Raw genomic sequence first — 15,751 nt, 5'->3', positions numbered from 1 at the left:
GAGCCATGTCTAGTTAGGTGGCAACCTGGGATTTTTGCAACATGGAAGCCAGATCTCTCAGAAATCACACAGCAGAGTTACAGGCAAGTCCTCACAGCATTTTTGGTTGCCTTTCCTAGAAAGGCTGATCCCAAAATGGCCCATTGCCAGTTCTTCCTGTATCTCTATGTATGACTAAGAAAAAATATGAAAGGTGTAGGATGGAACATGTCCTCAGATGTTGTTTCTTAGCTCTCCCCTCACCCCCAGGTAAGGGAACCACATATTAAGCTGAATTGTGTGCCACAGGCTTTGCACTAGGGTGTTTGTAACAACGGAACAGAGAGAGCACAAAGTGCCCTGGCTTGTCATGGCAAGAGTGAACAGAGCGAAGGCACAGGGGCATGTGCCGGCTAGCAGCAGTGTCTGTGTGAGGACCCACTGGGTGCAGATAATGCTCATCAGCAGGTTCTCCCTGTGCCCAGTTTGAAAAATAAACGGAAGCAGCATTAGAGCAAGAGGGTGCCAAGGAGTTCAACTGGGCTAATACCTGGCTTCTGTGCCCCTGGCACCTCACTGTGTAGATGTAACCATCCTGTTTGTTGCCTGGCTCTGCTCCTTCCACAAACATGCATGATAACCTGATATTCCAGCTCTGAGGCAAGAGATGTTTTCAGCCAGTTTAGGGGGTAGAACTGCCATTCAGAATAAATACATATTTGGTAACTGCATACAGCAAGGGCACCACAGAAATGAATTGTAGTTTCCATCGTATTGTGGCAACAGGGGCCTTCGCAGTGGGGTTGGGGGAATGCAGAAACAGTAAAGGCAACGTGTCAGGCTTCTCCAGGTTTAGTCTCCCTAGAAACATTAAAAAACAAAAATAAAAAGGAAGAAAAGTAACAAACATCTTACCTTATGTGTTTCATGGGAACTAACAGCAATACCAGCCACATTATTTATTTCCTTTTTTGACCTGTCTGTTCTCCTCTGACACCAAGCCTCTCGGTGGTAGGTACCCTGCTGCTTGTGAGGCTGTGCTGTAGATTGGACTAATGCAGTTTAAAATGAACTCTCCAAAGTCTGTCATTTAAAAACCATGGATCATCTTACGGATCTGACTTAGGGCACAGCCATGTGAACAGTTACTCGGCATAGCTGTATTAATTCAGGCTCTGGGGGAGAAGGTGGGAGTGAGACCAAATGACTGGAAACCAGCTCTCCTGCCAATGGAGCATGAAGCTGTGCTCTCTGCGATAGCAGTTGGTGGCTAAGGGAGTTTTGGATGTATTTGCATTACTCAGCAAGTAATTCCAGTCACATTCCTTCTGTTCACAGCTTGCTTGTTTCCTCAGGATCCTATACCCTTCAAGCTGGGCATCCTCTTTGCCCTTACTGATATCTCCCATTTGGGAGCTCACCTCCATGTGAAAGCTCGTTGTTAGCATTAAGCTTCCATGCAGTACTGAAAATAAAAATTCTACAGCACAGCAGATTTGATCACTTCATTTTCTTGCCTAGAGCACGCTGTGATTTCTTCCCTGTTTGGCTCCGTGGGTGGAACAGGCATTTCAGTATACACTGCCACATTCATTACAGGGAGTTCTTCCATGCTAGAGATATTAACATCTTTGTTATTACTGCCAGTTCCCAACTCCCCCGTACCAAGTGTCGCCTGAGCTAGAATTCCTTTTAAGGACAAACTCCCAGTAGTAGTATTCTCCTCCTGAAAGTGAAGAACATCTCTTCAGAGGTCAGTTCCTTCTGCTTTCTCAGAATCCTGCCTCCCCCATATTCCTTAGAAAGTCATTATTAAAGATGTCAATACCACTTGCAAAAATACCACAGAAATTCTAGAAATCGGTGTCAGAATTACCTCTTTCATAATCATTAACAACTCAGAAGAAGAGTGTTTCAGTTAAAAAGTTTTATGCAAGAAAAAATGTTTAACATTTAATATAAAATCAAAGTTTGACATAGCTTATTTTTCAAATGTCATCCTTTTTCTGTTTATCAACTGACAATTAGAAGATCACAATTAAAAAAGTCATCCTAAATACTTTTAAAAGCCTTATAAAAACATTCATAAAGTGCCACCCACACAAGCACCTAAACAAGAATCTGAGAGAAATACCAATTAGGATGTTAATTTACTTAATTGCTGTTGAGGACTAAGCTGTCAGACAACAGCGTAATTTTTGGAACTGTAAATTTAACAACCATACAATGCAGCAAAACCACCATTCCATAGATTTGGCCCCAACAGAGCATCAGCTGGGCCCACAACACGGTACACAGTGGCACCCAGCACAGTGTTGCGGGGTTTTAAAATAAATAGATGCTACCACCAACTAAAACTAAGACTACCGACAAGTGGGAGATGTGGATACTAAGGGGAGCGATTACCCCAAGCAGTGGCCTTACCACGAGGGAAAACCCAGACATCTTGTACAGAAAACAGGTACAGATTTAGGCTGGATTTTACCGGGATAAAAATCACTCCCCACTAGAAATAACAGAAAAAGGCACTGATACTTGGAACATCTCTACGTTCTCCCCTCTGGCCTTGAATGTACCATAGTGTATAAGCACCTTTCCTTTCCCCACCCCCAGGAGGGGCTCAGAACAGCCACGGCACCACAGTGCACACACCAGTCCGTTTGGCAGCAGCCTCCCGCTTTGCTCGCGGGCCGGGGCAGGGCTCACAAACAGATCTACCTGGAAGAAAAGGGGGCAGGCTCTGAGGGCTCCCTCCCGCAAAAATTCATGCCCCGTATGAGGTGTCCAGGGAGCAGCTGTGTGTCTTCCCAACGCCAGGGAGCTGCCTACGGTCCACACGGTCTTCTCCTCTCCACCAGCTACTCTGTATGGTGCTTCTGGTGGCGGACCAGCTGGGGCTGGAACCGAAAGCTTTCTCCACACTGGGTGCAGCGGTAGGGCTGCTCCCCGGTGTGGATGCGGGTATGCTTGATGAGGTTGGAGTTGCCACTGAAGCCCCGGCCGCACTGGCTGCATTTGTAAGGCTTCTCGCCAGTGTGCGTACGAGCGTGGTTAATGAGATCAGAGCTCTGCCCAAAACGTTTGCCGCACTGCCCACAAGCGTAAGGCCGGATGCCATCGTGGGCTCGCTGGTGCTGAAGGAGGTGGGAGTGTTGGCTGAAGCTTTTCCCGCAGGCTGGGCACTTGTAGGGCCGCTCACCTGTGTGCATACGCTGGTGTTTGATGCAGGTGGAGCTGTCGCTGAAGATCTTCCCACACTCGCTGCACACGTAGGGTTTGAGCCCGGTGTGGATGCGCTGGTGCTTGAGGAGGTTGGAGCTCTGGCTGAAGCTCTTCCCACACTCAGCACAGGTGTAGGGTTTCTGGCCTGTGTGAACCCGCTGGTGCTGGATGAGATGGGAGCTCTGGCTGAAGCCCTTGCCACACTCCCCACACAGGAACGGGCGCTCCCCAGTGTGCATTCGCTGGTGCTGGATGAGGTGGATGCTCCGGCTGAAGCCCTTGCCACACTCGGAGCAGATGGTGGGCCGCTCTGCACGAGGGGCTCGCTGTGAGGCTGCTGCTACTCTTCTCTCCTGTCTTTTCAGCAGGCTGATATCGGAGCAAGGCAGCTTAGCCTCCTCTTCCTCCTGACATCCACCTTGCTGAGCCTCTGAGGAACTGCGCTGACATCCATGGCTATCCCCCAACTGTTCCTCTCCTCCTGTGGATCCTGCTGCCAATATGTCCTGCAGTTCTGCACTTGCAAGGTGATCTGGAAGGGGACCTAGTTCACCACCTGGAAAAAACACCCCAAGTATTTCTCTTAACTGTGATTCTCACCGAGAAGTGGCAAAGCAGAGAACAGGCGAGCTGTTATTCTAGGGAGTAGAATAACACTGTGCAGGAGAAGCAGTAAAGGGAAGACCAGGAGCAAACGGAAACCTAGCTGCAGGAGAGGCTGTACGGCCTCTTCTTGCAACCCAGAGCAGACATGCCATGAACAGCAGAGCCAAGGCCAATGCCACAGGTGTCTCCGTGTCCCCAAGAAATCTGCACCTTTTGTCTTTTCAATATTCTGTCTTCTTACACATACTCTTTAACAGCAGGCTGACAAAGGCAGGCTGCCTGCCTGCCCTGAGGGGGAAAGAGAGGTCTTAATACGAGGTGCACAAAATAAAGTGGCTTAAATAACACTGAGGTAGCTCAAAGAGCATTTTGCCTACTCTGTGTTTATAAACTTATCTAACTTATTCCTCACCCATGTACGTCTCCTCCAAAGCCTCATGATCTTGTTCTTCTCCTTGGTCCATCTGGGCAGTTACGTCAGGTTCAGCAACCTGGAATCCTTCTTAGAAAAGCAAGCAAAAGTAATTGTAGTTGAATATTCAGCAAGAGCTTGTCATGTATCTTAAAATCTACTGCCCCTCCTGATATGGGGAACAAAGAGAGTGGCTGCATAAAAGAATGAAGTCAACTGAGGAACAAACATTTATGGACAGCCTGTGCACTACTGAGGTATCTGGTGTCAGATACTTTCCCTAAAGGAGATTCAAAGTTGCCCCTCTTCTGATAAGCGATATACATTAGGACATACACCAGACGTGCTGGACTCAGAACTGGTTGACAGCAACAGTAGATACAGGTGTGAGCAAAGAGCAAAACCCAGCCATACTTACATTCCTTTAATAATGACATTCAAAAGATTAATTACTCTCCTAAGATTATTTCAAATGGAAAAACGTCTCTTTAGTCACCAGAACTTGCTTTTCTTACTTGCTGCCTCATCTCTTCTCTCCTCCAAGACTCTCAGGCTGAGGCAGCAAAAAACAACAGAACAGGCAATTTGATATCTTGTCTGCTCTAACTGGCCTGTGTTAGTTCCCAGCCTGGCATCCCTACTGAGCTCCAGCAACCGCCATGAATGCAACTGTTGGCCACGGTGCTCTTATGAATGCCATCAGCACCAAAGACAAGATTTTTTCCTTCAGTATTTACTCTTTTAAGGCCAAAACCAGCCAAACAGTAAGCAACAGCTGTTAGTATCAAGTGGATAGGCATTAGCAGTTGCTGCAGAAAAAATGCAGAAGGACAGAGAAGATACAATGGTAAGAGAAATCCCACTTTATTTTAAAAAGATTCAAAGATGCAGGGAAAGGATGACATGGGGATGAATCTAGGACCAGAGACTGACATGCATCACAGCTAAAGTTGAGATCACTTATGGGAATATTTTTAAAGCATTTAAGGTATTACTTTTTTCCTCCCTTTTAATCTTTACAATTACTTAATACTAGTTTGCATCACTTCAGGAATGTACTCCCTGAACTCTGCTTCAAGCTCCCAATCTCTCTGGACAAGCAATACCTCTGGACAACCACTGAAGCTCCAGACAGAATTTACTAATTGGACAGATGGGTGCTGGTTCAGACAAACACTGTAAACCCATGGGTGCCTGGTCCTGGACTCCGTCCGTCACCAACAGCTATTTAACAACAGGTAATGGGTAATGAGGGATTAGATAGTGTCAGAATCAAGGAGACAACTCAGATGAAGGGAAGAGTTTTGGACCTTGGATGCCAGTGATTACAAAACCACCACTCTTGAGGTCTTTTGTTCTATGTGGCAAAGTCAGACAGAAAGAAAGGGAGCAAGCGAAAGAGAAAGCCTGCAATCTTGAACCGTAGAACCACGAAGAAAGAAAGAATCAGACAAGCAAAAAAGAAGCCTCAGTGCAAAATAATAAATAAATAAATAAATAAATAAATAGAGGCCTTACACACCTTAAATATTAATAATCTGAGCCCCTGCTTTAGCTGAATGCTGAAGTGGACCATCCCTGCAGATGGATCATTTCCAGCAGTTCCAAGCCGGTATACAAAGGGAGGTTGCTTTTTGCAGCCCTACAGCTCTCAGGACTTGGCCACTACCGATAACTTCTGCTGCAAGTTTGGCAGTACAAGCCAACCAAGCTATTTACATGCTGCAATACGTACCAGATGGCCCACCCCCACTCTAGAGCAGGAGTCAAACCTGTGTCCACACACAGACCTTTCCCCCAGGCAGCTAACCACAAACAGCAGGGTTTCTCTCCGAAAGCTGTCAACAAACAGGAACTTTGGAGGAGTAAATCCCTCAGCATTTCAAGAGGTGGCACCAGCATCTGACAAACATCCCACATTCACTACCCAGGGAAACATCTAAGCAAGCAGACAAGGTAGAAGGAAGAGTTTGCTTATGACCCTACAAAAATTTCCTAGCTTGGGTTGTTGCTGACACATGCTGCTATGCTCAGATTTGCTATGGCAGCTCAGCAGAAGGCGGATGACCTTTATACAATTAATAGGCTAGTATGGAGCAAGAAGGAGTTTCGTTCTTTCCCACAATCACAGTCATGTCTCTGTGGAAGGAGGGGACAAACCTCATCAACAGAGGGGACGTTCCTTCAGGGATTTCATCTGCTACTAGCAGAAGCATATCCTTGGGCGTATTGGTTGATTACTTGAAAGTGGAAACCGAAACAGCGAGAACGACTGTGTGGGTGGGTGTAGGGGTTACTGCAGGCAATCTCCACAGCTTCACTAAAACAAGATACGAAGGGTATCCAATCTGGACCTCCAGCAGGGGCTTTGCAAACATACCGTGCTGTTCCTGGGGCCTTGCCTTTAGTACTATGAGAGCACGTATAGATTTTGCAGCTGGGTCCTAGAATTGATGGTTTTTACCTTGGCTATTTATTTTCTCTTCCGACCACTCAGCTCTGTATTCCTCCCGTGGCCGTACCAAGCGGTGGAAGTTATGGGACTCATCCTAGTGCAGAGCTCCATGCTTGCAGCTTCTTGTGCTCCTGAAGTGCTGTCAGCGGCTAAGTGCTCTCTGCACCGTCAAACCAGGCACGACAGCACAAACCTGCAATTCAGAAGAAAGCGTTCAAATCTTCCTCTCCCCAGCTATTGTCTGGGATAGATAATGCTTGCGGTAAAATCAAAAGGTGAAGGCAGTTTTATCACAGAAAATACTTAATTACACAGCTGCACGTTTCTCTTAGGTGCAAGGAGAGCCTCCTCTTCCCTGGCCCATCAGATTTGATGATGAACCGCAGCACTGGCCCCTGCCCAGCTTGGGGTGCTGCGGCAGGCACGGGAAGGCCACCGCGGGGTGCACGGCACCCAAAGGCAAGGGGTGCGCAGGAGCGGGCAAGCACGGTGTAGCGTTTGGGAACGAGGATTTTGGGAACGAGCAGGGGTGCACAGCTGCCTGTCTGCAACTGCCATCAGAGGCAGCGGGTGCAACCGGGGAAAAGAGACGCATTTGCCCTGCGGCTGGTGAAAAGCGATGGAAGGGGGGAAACTGCGTGGTAGGCAGGGGCTGCAGGCAGACAGGGCTGGCAGCTTAGCGGGGTCCGCAAAAGGGGCAGGCCGGACCCCCCCCGGGCCGAGCTGCATTTGTGCTTCTCCTCCGGGCAGCTCCTTTCTCCGCAGGACCGACAGACAAAGGCTGCGGCTGGGGTTTACAGCCCGGCTCCGGGAGCGGCTGGCCTTCCCCGAGAGCCGGCACGGCCCCGCACCGGTCCCCCCCCGGCTGCTGCCCTGTCCCCCGGCCGTGCCGGGCCGGGCCGTGCCTACCTGCGGGGCGCCGCTCCGCCCGCCGCCCGCCGGCAGCCGCTTCCTGCTCCGCGGGCAAAGGGCGCTTCCTGGGCGGGGCGGCAGGCGCCGGGCTCGGGGCTGCGGGCAGCCGGCGGGAGGCTTCGCACCCCCGGGGCACCGCGCAGCGCCGCCCACACCCGGGCCCCGAGCGGGAGGGTTGGCGTGTTGGCCGCGTAGCTGCTCCGCACCTCCCGGTGGGCTGCCCAGCCGGGTGTGGAGGCGGCGCTGCTGTTGCGGGGCCCGGCCGCAGGTGCAGGAGTTGCTAAAGCGCTTTGCCGTGGGGCGGTCGGGCAGCTTTGGGGCAGAAGGGAAGCAGGTGGGGGGTGTTGTACTTGTCTGTGGGAGAAAACAGGACACGCGGCAGCGCCTTGTGAGCGACACGGTGCTGGGCAAGGTGGGGGGGGGAAGCAGGGGGCTGCTGTGGTGTGCAATTAACAGCTTCATTTGGAGGAAGAAACGTACACCTGGTTTTACAGCACACTGCCTGCTGGCCTTAATTTCTCCGCGTAACCCATGTGTGGCTGGAAGATGGTAGATGACTACACGTGCTTTCATGAAATGTAGAAAGCCTGAGAGCTCGGGTGTGCCAAGGAGTTCTTCCCTCACTGATGTTAGAGAAGTTACCCCTACGCAGTAGGTGATGTAGGAAAGGGTTAAATCCAGTCTCTGCAGTCCTGAACTTGAGCCCAGAGCCTGGAGACCCCCTTCAGGGCACTGGGGTGCAACTGCTGGCGCTGGAGAGCTGTGACATCAGGGTGCACCAGCCAGCCCTCTCCCCAGGCAATTCCTGGCATGGCTCTGCACTTGGAGCGGTCCCCACAACGTTACTGCTTACCAGTATAAACCAGCCTGGCCACCTTGGGACACCAGCTGGCACAGGCCTCCAGCACCATCCCAGCTTGCTGCTTGCTGGCGTGGGGAGGGTGCGTTCATTCCCTGGTCAGAAGTCCGATTCCCAGGGGCTGCGCCTCAAGCCCGACAGGGACCAGCCACCTGTGAGAGCACAGCTTTGCTTGCTGTGGTGACCCGGATGTTTGCCATTTTCTTGCTGTGGTGACATTTGGGTTTCCCTGCCACCTTAGGAGGGGACCGGGAGTGGGTTTGAACACTGAGGAAGCAAGCCACCCTGTGGCCACGGGCACAGGCAGGGGACAGCAGATACACTTCACTCCGTGAGACTGTAAAAACGAGCAGCTTTACACCTCGGCCCCTGTACCCCAGCCCATAAATACTCTTGCTATTTTGGCTGCTGGTTTTTTTTTTTTCAAGCCACCGCTTGCTCGAGGGTGATAATACAGGAAAATTACCCAGCCCTTCTAGGAGCTAAACCACCCGAATACGTGGTGTGTGCTTTGCAGTGGTACTAAACAGGCTGGCCATGAGACGAGGACCCAGGTGAAGGCACAGGAAGGAGTAGTTTTCCAGTAATCTGGAAATGTTCCCTACTAACGCGGTGAAGATTACTCTCAAAGCCTCCTGATTCCCTTTCCACTTCAAGCTATTGCTGTCAAGGCACAAGCGATTTGAATTGAGTCAGAAACCTCAGTGGCTGTGTGCCCTAAACTGTACGGGAATTGCAGTAAGAGAAATGAACGGGGTTCAGTGTTGTCATGCTGAGGCTTTGTTAAGGTTTCAGCATCAATTTGCATTAAGGACTTTTTTCTGTTGGAGAAGCGATGATTGATATGGGCTCATTAAACTCGCAGTCTGTAATTTCACTGGCTGTGGACAGATGGAGAAATGGTCGTCAACAAAATAAGATGGGAATACTGAAATAGAACGAAAGGGAAAACGTAGCCCCGTCAATGTACAAAACAGTACAACTGACAGGCACATTGCTGTATCCTTGTCTTGCTTGTAGCACGTAGCACGTTTGCTTAGAAGTGCAGAGGGCTGAAGATCTACTGATCTTTCACAACTAAAGTACAAATGGATGCAAAAGAATGAAAGAGGAAGGTAATCCTGGTTGCTGGGTCTCCATCCTTGGAGGTTTTTGAAACATGGCTAGACAAAGCCATGCCTGACCTGAGCTGGTGCTGGTGACAGTGCTGCTCTGAGCAGGAGGTTGGACTCCAGAGGTCTCTTCCAATTAACATTCCTGTGATTCTGTGACCAAGGTGTGGGCATTTATGGGTTACCGTGCATGTAGCATCCTGCAGATAATTCAGTAATTAAAAGTTACTAATTTGGGAGAAATCTTCAGAAAAGGGTTTGACTGTCTTAAAAATGCATAAAGCAATAACGTGTACAAAATGGATAATGTGACCGTATTTCAAGGAAAAGGGAAAGCAGCAAAGCGTCTCCAGGTTGATATAAATGGTAAGCCAGCATTTACTAGGTAACTATTAAAATGCAACTGCCTGAATGTAGAGGGATGCTATCAAAAAAGTTCCTGCATCTCAAAATAGCTGTATTAGTCCAGGAGCACCACCCTGTCAAGCCTTGGCTCCATTTTTCACTACTTCAGAGCAATTTCAGTGTTTGATGACTTTGAACTTCAGCTGCATAGTGATTTGGAAGTCCCCTTTCCTTCTTTTGTTTTGACAAAGCTGAAATACCAGTTTTAAAAGGTTCTGTGCTTTTAGTGTTAGAAGTATTTTGTCTTTAAAAAGCGCACAATGCTTAAATAGTTGAAATGACCAAAAAACCCCCATGTCTAATGAAGAGCTTGTTGGAGAAATGCAAAAGCCCTTGTGAGAATGGCAGTAGATAAGGAGAAGCACTACCTATGGGAATAACTTCTTCCATTTTGCAGTAAGCTTTAGCTAACCTTTAGCTTTGCAGTTCTTTTGGTATGGTAGTGCTGAAAGGAATGCCATACCTCCCCAACAGCCTCTACAGTAATTCCTTTACACTCAGCAAAACTGCCTCCTGAATAGAAGGAACTAAGTTTACTAAAGACATTTGAAGGATTGTGGTTGCCCACTGAAGATTGTTTCTTAAACTTAGGTATTGATTGACCATTTTCACCTGCACTGAAAGAGCGTTTGGTGCAGAGTGATACATTAATCACTCATATGTAGAGCACTGACACTCTGCACAGCTGCTGAAAGAGAAATAAACAAGAGCAGTTTGCTGTCTTACTCTTCTTCAAGCCCATTTATTTGACAGGAAACTCTATTCCAAGTATTTCATCTTGATCAATCATGCAGTTTTCCATAGCCTAGATAAGATTGCTTGTTAACACTGCAAAAAGTTAACTGCAGTGCTTTCCAAGAAGATAATGACAGCCCTTGGTTTGGATGTGAAGTATTAAAGCTTTCCCCCCTTCCCCCCGAAACAGTGTCTAACACGAGAATTACAGAATCGCAGCATGGTTGAGGTTGGAAGGCGTCCCTGGAGATCATCTAGTCCAACTCCTTGCTCAAGCAGGCTCAGCTGGAGCAGGCTGCCCGGGACCACACTCAGTCAGGTCTGAGTATCTCCATGCCTCCGTTACATTTCAGGGGAAAAAAATGACAGGAAGCAAACTAACACCAGACGGATTGAAAAATTGGAAAGCAAGCAGTGGCTCTGTCAATGCTGAAATGCAGCTGCCCTGATCTAGGCACGTACTTTTGGAAAAAACCAAGCAAATAAGCAAACTGCCAAACAATGCAGCAGCATCATTGTGTCATGTTCCATTTTTTAGTAGTTCAGGGCAACATCCTTGTGTTTCAAGGATACACATTCTTCAGACTACAGTATGTGCCAGTACTCTGGGAGGATTCCAGCTTAAGGTATTCATATTGTGTCTTGGTAGTAACTGCTGCTTTGAGCTTCTTGCATTGAATCAAATCTGCTAGGCAGCCTTAAAAATGGATGCAGAAAGAAGAGCTTTCTGCCAGGAGGCTCAAGGACACCTATGACTGACTGGGACTAAAACGGCCATCAGAGCTACTGCCAACACACAATCAGGGCAGCCCAGGAACAGCAACCCTTTGTTGTCACAAACTTCTTGCTAGGTTTGATTCAAACTTACCCAGACTAGATAAATTAAAGATTTTCTGAATAGAAATTAAAAAAAAAAAACCACAACTATGGGTGCACATCCATGGATCTGCTATTTTTAATGTTATTTTGTTTACAGATGATGATATGCACTCCCTTTTTGAAGAAATCAAAGTTACAATTGTGCACCTGATGCACCACTTACTTTGGCAAGTAACATGTAGCTGAGATTTACTCTATTTGATGTTTAACTCCCCTGTAAAACACAGTAATCACTGGGGGCTTGCCTAAGTACACCTGTAGACCAGCAGTCTGTAGCTATCACGCATGAAGGTTAGTGTAAGGGAACCCGTGACGGACCCTTCCCTTCCCCAAAAGACGGAGTAGCTGTCATTGTGTGATACTTTAAGACTCCCTTTTAAATAAACCAGAAAAGGGATAAGGAAGAAAAGCCCTTGTAAAGGAGTGTAACAGCTGGGGGAGGAAAATCAACCCATTGAGTAAGCAGAGGCATTCCCAGCACTGAGTAACTGGAAAAAAAATTAGAGGAGACTAGAACAAAGCTCAAGCAAACACCTGTGTAGTTCACCAGAGACAACCCTCAAGCTCCCGGGACAGCTGGCCAAGGCAAGCTTGTTAAGACACTGTTTTATGTACGTCCCTACATACCCAATAAAACTTGTCAGTTAAAGGAGGGACTGTTTTTATCTCAGTTGCTGATTGCTTAATTACTCGTTATGCAGATTTATTGCTTTGTCTACACTTCTACAGATCCAAGTAAGGGCTAAAAGCTGGAGAAACCACAAAGGCTGAAAGGCAACTGGGAGGCTGCGTTGAGGAGTCTTTCAACAGATGCTAAATTTTACCACATCTTTAAAAGACAAATACAATTTAGCTGGCCAGTGACATACTCCAAATGTTTTTACATCCCCATGCAGCCTGTGCCCTCATCCCAAGGGGAACGGGAGGCCACCTCTCCTGAGATGGCGGCAGCCCGATACCTCTTTGTGCTGGCAGGTGCCCAAGGCCTCACTGGACCCTTTGAGCCCCCGTTTCATGGCTGTGGCAGGTTGCACGCTCTTTTGCTCAATCTTCCCTTAATGCGTCTGTAATTGAGTGATTAGGAGCGCCTGATGACCCCCGTATCTGGAAGTAGCCGAGGACTTCCAGGCAGGGAGCCGCTAAAGAGGCCCCCCCCAGAAGCAGTTAGTGCGGTTGAACGAGCCCTTCTCACAGACCAGAGCACTAACTATCCACGGCCCCGCAGAGCCGATCTCGGGGGCCCAGCCCACCCCGGCGGCACCGCCACCGCCAGCCCCTGCCGCCGGGCGGGGTCACCGGTTGCCCTTTTCCAACGCGGGGTGCCCGCCCCGCTCCCTCAGGGCCGGGGCCCGAAGCGGGGCCCAGCCGCGCCGCCTGGCGGCCGCTGCGCACCATGGGAAGCCCGCGCCTGCCGCCCCCGCCGGACTACATTACCCAGAATGCACCAGGGCGCCAGGCGGCCGCCGTCGGGCAGGGCGCGCATGCGCCGTGGGGGTGGCGCCTCGCGTGGTCGCTGCGCGGCGTGGGGACGGGGCAGCGCGGGGGCCAGCGGCGGGGCGGTGTGGTGTGGACGGGGCCCGGGGGGAGACCTGCTGGCCGGGGGCAGGGCCTGCTGGCCCGGAGCGGGGCTTGCTGGGCCCGGGGTAGGGCCTGCTGGCCGGGGTCAGGGCCTGCGGCCTGCTAGGCCCGGGGAGGGAGGCTGCCTGTTGCGGCCTGCGTGTGAGGGCCAGGCGGCTGCAGGGGAGGGGGCGGTGTTCCTTGCGGTTGTGAGGTGCTCGGAACTGCCAGCCCGGGCTGCCTTTTGGCCTATGCCGCCCGTTTCCATTAACCAGTGGTGGTTGTGTCCGCGGTGGCTGGAAAAGGGCTGTGTGCTGGTGTTGGCTGGGATAGCGTTAATTTTCTTCTCAGTAGCAGGTGCAGTGCTGTGTTTTGGATGTGGTGTGAGAACAGTGCTGCTAACACACTGATGTATTTAGTTGCTGCTGGGTAATGTTTATACTAGTAAAGGACTTTCAAGTTTTTAAGGCCCAGCCAGTGAGAGGGCTGGAGGGCACAGGGAATTGGGAGGGGACACAGCCAGGACAGCTGACCCCAGCTGGTCAAAGGGGTATTCCATACCATGGGACGTCATGCTAGGTATATAAACTAACGGAAGAAGAAAGAAGGGGGTGGGAGCCGGTGTTTGGCATTACGGCCTTTGTCTTCCCAAGTAACCATGACAGGCTGCCGTACGGCGTCACACTGCAGATCTAGCTAAAGGCCTACCTTTAAGAAAGGCAAACATGAAGTGAGGCTTCCTCTGTGAAACCCCTAAAATCTTGCTTCTCTGTGACCTGACTACTTTGGCCAAAGGTCCTCTCTGCAAATTGCATTTGCATGGTTGCAGCTGTGGTGTTCCCTGACCCACATATCCCAGCAGCGTAACTTACATTATTATTTGCATTGCAGTTATACAGATTGTTTGAATAGTGTTTTACTTCCAGAATATCTGAACGTGATATTCTAGTAAGCCTCTTATTGTAACTCTCTTGATTTTTTTGTATCTGCAAACAATACTGCCTACTAATTTCTCTATTTTAATTAAGCTGCACATGTAATCTTGGTGACCTAGAGGAAGAACTCAACATATCTAGGGGAAAGTGTCTTTGAAGTGCAGAAGTTTTGCGGTAAAGCACTGGAGTTTGTTCTTGTTTTACACTGAGGTGTTTCAGTGTATAATGCAGTCACCTCATATAACTCCCTTACAATTGACACTTCTGTCTGTGAGGAAAAAAGGCTTGCTTAAGCATTATGGATGAAACACTCAAGAAAAAGGCAAATGTCCTAGGTCACACCCTGCAATAGTGTGTTGAGTCTGGCATTGCTGAAGCTTGCCATGCTGTACTGTACTAGTGTATTTTTAACAGACAGAGACGTTTGAACATTGTACTTGGTGACTTGTGAATCGGTGCCCTCATTCTACATCTGTCTCAGAGTGAACTAGGAGATCACTTTCTTTGGGGCTGTAGAGTCTGCGTCAGGGCACTGATTAGGTACTTAGAAATCACGTGCAAAACCAGCATACTGAGCAGCAGAAGTTAGGCAAGAGGAAGTGACAGGTATGCATTCATTTTTCTAGGAAGTAGCAAGATAGTGCTAATACAGTCTTGTGTGTGGAGGGACATCAGGTAGTTAACAGCACTGGGAAGCCAACCAGAATGGGCAACATGCCTTGTACAATTGTTGGGAGAATTGGAAGGAGAACCACGAATGAGGTGGTTATTACCATCTTTATTTGAAAGCTTGTTTTTCACCAGAGAGAACTTGCAACTTGTTTGTACAGCTTTAACTCTACTTTCTTAATTTTTTTCAATTAGATAAATGTCCCAGGTTGTGCTAAGAAAGCTGGATTTTGCTCTGTGGTATCTGGGGAATAAGATGTTTGTGTACTGAAGGGGTCAGTCTTTACCCATTTCTTCCCTCAGGCAGTGTGGTGTTGAATTACTTCATTGTAGGTGATGATTGGTCCAGGGATTGAGTTACATTAACGTGGTTATTTGTTTAAATATGTATTTTGTGGGCTTCGTCAGAGTAATTGTGTTATGCAATGTAAAAGATAGCAGCCTTGGATCCCGTTGCAGCTTCATTTCAATTGGAACTGAGTGGCTGGCAAATTGTCAGTGAAACTGTGTACCTGAAATTGCATGCACATGCCTTATCTCCCCAAACGTAATGGTATATGCAAATTATTTGGGCTTCAGCACTCTGCGGGTGCTGAGAAGAAATGAGTAACAAAGGAGACTTTTTAAACAGTTCAGGTAATTATGAGAGTACTGGAGTCTAGTAGTCTATGAAAGTTTTGCAGGGCAAGCCTATCAAAGACAGGCTGGAGAGGGCTGGTTTTCTTGTGAGCTTCTCTAATTACAATGACTGCCTGAGGGTGGGACAAGAAAGACAACTCTTAAAACAAAAAGCTCAAATCGAGCTGCCCAGCAGTATGTGCGCAGACACGTGTATACCTGCCCGCATGTGCGTCTCTGTCATAGCATGAGAATTATGAAGGACACGATGTTAACAAGACCAGTATGACTAATGGTGCAAGTCATTTTGAACCCAGGATAAAGCTATAGTTAAAATACTGACTGCCCCTCTTCAGCAAGTCTTGCTGCTCTTTTGGGCTGTGTAAAGACTTAGCC

At 48.7% G+C, this 15,751-nt stretch overlaps 1 protein-coding gene across 2 annotated transcripts; it reads right to left on the bottom strand.

Moving 5' to 3' along the window:
• Nucleotides 1-1,891: 1,891 nt before the first annotated feature.
• On the bottom strand, nucleotides 1,892-7,662 carry LOC102050012 (zinc finger protein 70-like). Of its 2 annotated transcripts, none has more exons than XM_055702971.1 (4): nucleotides 7,584-7,662; nucleotides 6,684-6,867; nucleotides 4,220-4,309; nucleotides 1,892-3,757 (listed from the first exon to the last, which is right to left on the bottom strand). In XM_055702971.1, exons 3-4 carry the CDS (start codon nucleotides 4,269-4,271, stop codon nucleotides 2,838-2,840), a joined length of 972 nt encoding a protein of 323 aa, XP_055558946.1. In that variant the 5' UTR covers nucleotides 4,272-4,309; nucleotides 6,684-6,867; nucleotides 7,584-7,662; the 3' UTR covers nucleotides 1,892-2,837. The 2 variants fall into 2 exon arrangements, with proteins under 2 accessions (XP_055558946.1, XP_055558947.1); XM_055702972.1 differs by having other exon boundaries at nucleotides 4,220-4,306.
• Nucleotides 7,663-15,751: the final 8,089 nt, after the last annotated feature.

Source organism: Falco cherrug, chromosome 2, assembly GCF_023634085.1.
Source record: "Falco cherrug isolate bFalChe1 chromosome 2, bFalChe1.pri, whole genome shotgun sequence".
Taxonomy (NCBI): domain Eukaryota; kingdom Metazoa; phylum Chordata; class Aves; order Falconiformes; family Falconidae; genus Falco; species Falco cherrug.
This window is presented reverse-complemented; position numbering and strand designations above follow the sequence as displayed.

Bases quoted from the DNA above. Each gene is read 5' to 3' on its own strand.
- LOC102050012 (XM_055702971.1), bottom strand. From the start codon at position 4,271: ATGGACCAAGGAGAAGAACAAGATCATGAGGCTTTGGAGGAGACGTAC. The intron at 3,758-4,219 runs GTGAGGAATAAG...TGTTTTTTCCAG, and splicing joins TTTGGAGGAGACGTACATGG to GTGGTGAACTAGGTCCCCTT.